Genomic DNA, 3260 nt, shown 5'->3' on the forward strand with positions numbered 1-3260 from the left:
CTACAATCTTTTCCCTTCTTGAAATAAATAAATAAATAAAACTTAAAAAGAGAGATCTTCGTTCTAATTTTAATATTTTTTATTTTGAAGCATCATTCACGATTTCAACAAATCAACCAAAAACCAGCGACAATAGTTAAGCAAAGCCAAATAAATATTGACCATCAGAAAGCTTTAAATAGGACAAATCTAAAAGCATGAAAATATGTTTTCCTTGTTTAAAAAGAGGAGAAAATAAAAGAAATTAAACAGAAGTTTTTGGCTTGCTGATATTTTTACAAGTCAAATATCTTCAGATATTATCAATTTGTTTTCTAGAGTAAATCTTGCAAGAGAAGGCTGATAGGAGTCGATACCTAAAAATTCATCTTTTGTTCTGAATACATGACACTAAGTTTACATATATTCTATTATTCTTTTGCATGCCTGCATTTCAGGCTTCCACAATATCAGTTTACCTCACAGACTAACAAAAGTAACAAGTTTACATGGTGCAGTCTCATTACTTCTTAATTTGCCTCAAAGTTGAGAGTTCAACTAATTTCTTGAGTTTGCTTGGTGTGATCTTTTGGGTCTCAATCTCATGAAGGTGGAAGGGGCAGCTGCAGAGGGAGGAAGAACACCCTGCATCTGGGACACATTTGCACACGAAGGTTACTTTTCGTTTAACAAGAAAAAACACTAATTTAATAACAGCAAACTCTAAAATGTCTTCAGAATCTCAGGGAGAACTGAGGACAAAAGAACAGGAGACGTAGCAGCTGATCAGTATCACAAGTACAAGGTCGATCCTGAGTTTTGAGGAAATTATGCAGTCGTGTGAACTGTAGGCATATAAAATTTTGGTTTCTCTTGATGGCAGGAAGATGTGAAGTTGATGCATGACATGGGCCTGGATGCCTATAGATTCTCTATCTCCTGGAGCAGAATCATTCCTAGTTAGCATTCAACTTGCAATACTTATTTTCCTGATCAAATAGTTTAAGCATTACGTGAATCTAATTGGTGCCATGTTGCAGATGGTAGAGGGTCAGTTAATCCAGAAGGGGTACAATACTATAATAACTTGATCGACGAGCTCAAGAAATATGGTACAATTAGATTATTGGTTGTGCCTTAACAATTTTCAATCGCAATTTTACCAAACTATGTTTGGCCCGCAGGAATTGAACCTCATGTCACTCTTCTTCACTTTGACCTTCCCCAAGCTTTGGAAGATGAATATTCAGGACTCTTGAGCCCAAAGATTGTGTAAAATTTCTACTACATCCCTTTCATTTGCATCTCCTGGAATAAGTGTCTAAGATAGCGTCCATTGTGATGCAGAGAGGACTTCACTGCTTATGCTGATGTGTGCTTTAGAGAGTTTGGGGATAGAGTAAAATACTGGATCACTGTCAATGAGCCCAACATCGAACCCATCCTTGGCCATGATCTGGGAATATTTCCACCAAATCATTGCTCTTCCTCCTTGGCCTCTGCCTATGGCCTCAATTGCAGCAAAGGGAATTCATCTGTTGAGCCGTATATAGCTGGTCATAACCTTTTGCTTTCCCATGCATCAGCAGTCTCCCTATACAGAAAGAAATATCAGGTTTCAGCATTAGTTTTGCTTTTAATTGAATGATCTAAATGTTATTCAGGGTGTTATCTAAAATAGAGTGTTGTTCTTGTGCAAAAGCCAAATCAAGGGGGCTATATTGGAATCACCTTACTAGGTATCTGGTATGAGCCAGCCACAAGATTACCAGATGATATAGCAGCAGCTAACAGAGCATTGGATTTCCTAGTAGGCTGGTGAGTAAAGTAAACACTACACTTGAATCTTTTTCTTTGTACTGAATGGTGACATCAAAAAATTGTGAGGCCTCGATTGTTTCTCTTGTGCTTAGGTTTGTCAATCCTATGATGTATGGAAGGTACCCTTCCGTGATGCAAAAGCTTGTAGGATCCCGTTTACCATCCTTCAAATCAGAAGAGTCAGCCATGCTGAGAGGATCTTTTGATTTCATTGGACTTAATCACTATTCACTGGCTTTTCTGCGAGCAGCAACTGATAACCCAGATGATGATTTCCGAGATTGGTACACCGACATGTCAGTCAGTTTCGCATGTAAGTTACTTTAACTGCTCTGATTGACTGTTATTTCACAAACTGGTTATGATATTAGGTACTGATTCTATCTTTTCTCCTTGTGTTTTTTTTCTATGTTCCTGAAGTTCCACAAACAAAGGTTACAAAGGTACCCAAAACTGCACTAATTCTCAAGTTATATATCCTCCTGGAAAACTACATAATCTAACAGGAAGTGGAACTTCCATCAGATTTTTGTTTCAGAAGATCCTCCTGTAATACCTTCCACACCGTGGGCTATGCAAAGACTGCTCGACTACATGAGAAACAAATATGGAAATCCACCAGTCTTTATACATGAAAATGGTAATTGTTCAATTCAGGAAGTTGACCACGAAATACAGTATCATTCTTCTTAGCAATGATTTTCATACATTTATCGTTTGTGATTTCAGGATATCCAGAGTACAACATAGATCCAGCAACTTGTGGACACGAGTACTATGATGAGCTCAGAGCAAATTACATTAAAGATTACATAGAAAGCATGCTTCTACCAATAAGGTGCTTCCATTGTTTGTTATAGGGCCTTTAGTTCATGCACATGCAAAGTATAAAGGATTGACTATTAAATTTCTTGGCTGTTGAAAGACTAAACAACAAAGCACCACAAATAAGTTATGGTATCTGACTTCATATTCTCATCGATGATTCTGCAGGAATGGTTCCAATGTCAAGGGTTACTTTGTTTGGTCCTTCATGGATAGCTTTGAGGTTGTTACTGGCTACAGAAGTCGCTATGGTCTCATTGGAGTTGACTATAGTGTAGAAAACAGAACAAGGTATCGTAGATATTCTGCAGATTGGTATTCCAAATTTCTCAAACCTAGTGGATTTACGATAAGATATGGAGATGTTAATGTTGAGTAGAAATGTTATACATTTAAACTTAAGGAGTTGAATGTAGAACGCCTAAAATTTCAGCCTTATGCTGATGGGACCGTTAGGCCTGCTTCTATATGATCCAAAACGCGAATAAAATTATATTCAATTTTTTCTCTGCTATCCTTCCATGATCTTCCAACGGAATAATGCTCTGTTATGTGGAAAAACTATTCAATCGTATCTATTTGAAAAATAATTTTCAAGTGTGTATATCAAATGCCTGCCATCATCCGAGGTAAAC

General features: G+C 37.2%; 1 protein-coding gene across 1 annotated transcript; it reads left to right on the forward strand.

Moving 5' to 3' along the window:
- The first annotated feature begins 593 nt into the window (after positions 1-593).
- LOC141818849 (beta-glucosidase 31-like) lies at positions 594-3139 on the forward strand. The gene is made up of 12 exons (XM_074706274.1): positions 594-653; positions 726-784; positions 863-938; positions 1020-1091; positions 1164-1251; positions 1327-1594; positions 1682-1797; positions 1893-2113; positions 2221-2243; positions 2326-2440; positions 2530-2638; positions 2794-3139. The coding sequence occupies exons 3-12, from the start codon at positions 878-880 to the stop codon at positions 3002-3004; spliced, it is 1284 nt and encodes a 427-aa protein (XP_074562375.1). The 5' UTR covers positions 594-653; positions 726-784; positions 863-877; the 3' UTR covers positions 3005-3139.
- The last annotated feature ends 121 nt before the right edge of the window (positions 3140-3260 follow it).

The sequence above is a fragment of the Curcuma longa genome, unplaced genomic scaffold (assembly GCF_044706935.1).
Source record: "Curcuma longa cultivar G26 ecotype Majalengka, Jawa Barat unplaced genomic scaffold, ITB_CL_G26_1.1 contig_26222, whole genome shotgun sequence".
In the NCBI taxonomy this organism is placed as follows: domain Eukaryota; kingdom Viridiplantae; phylum Streptophyta; class Magnoliopsida; order Zingiberales; family Zingiberaceae; genus Curcuma; species Curcuma longa.

Excerpts from the sequence above, each read along its gene's own strand:
- LOC141818849 (XM_074706274.1), top strand. The coding sequence starts at position 878 with ATGCATGACATGGGCCTGGATGCCTATAGATTCTCTATCTCCTGGAGC. Across the intron at positions 1,595-1,681 it reads TATACAGAAAGAAATATCAG|CCAAATCAAGGGGGCTATAT; the intron begins GTTTCAGCATTA and ends CTTGTGCAAAAG. Across the intron at positions 2,639-2,793 it reads AGCATGCTTCTACCAATAAG|GAATGGTTCCAATGTCAAGG; the intron begins GTGCTTCCATTG and ends ATGATTCTGCAG.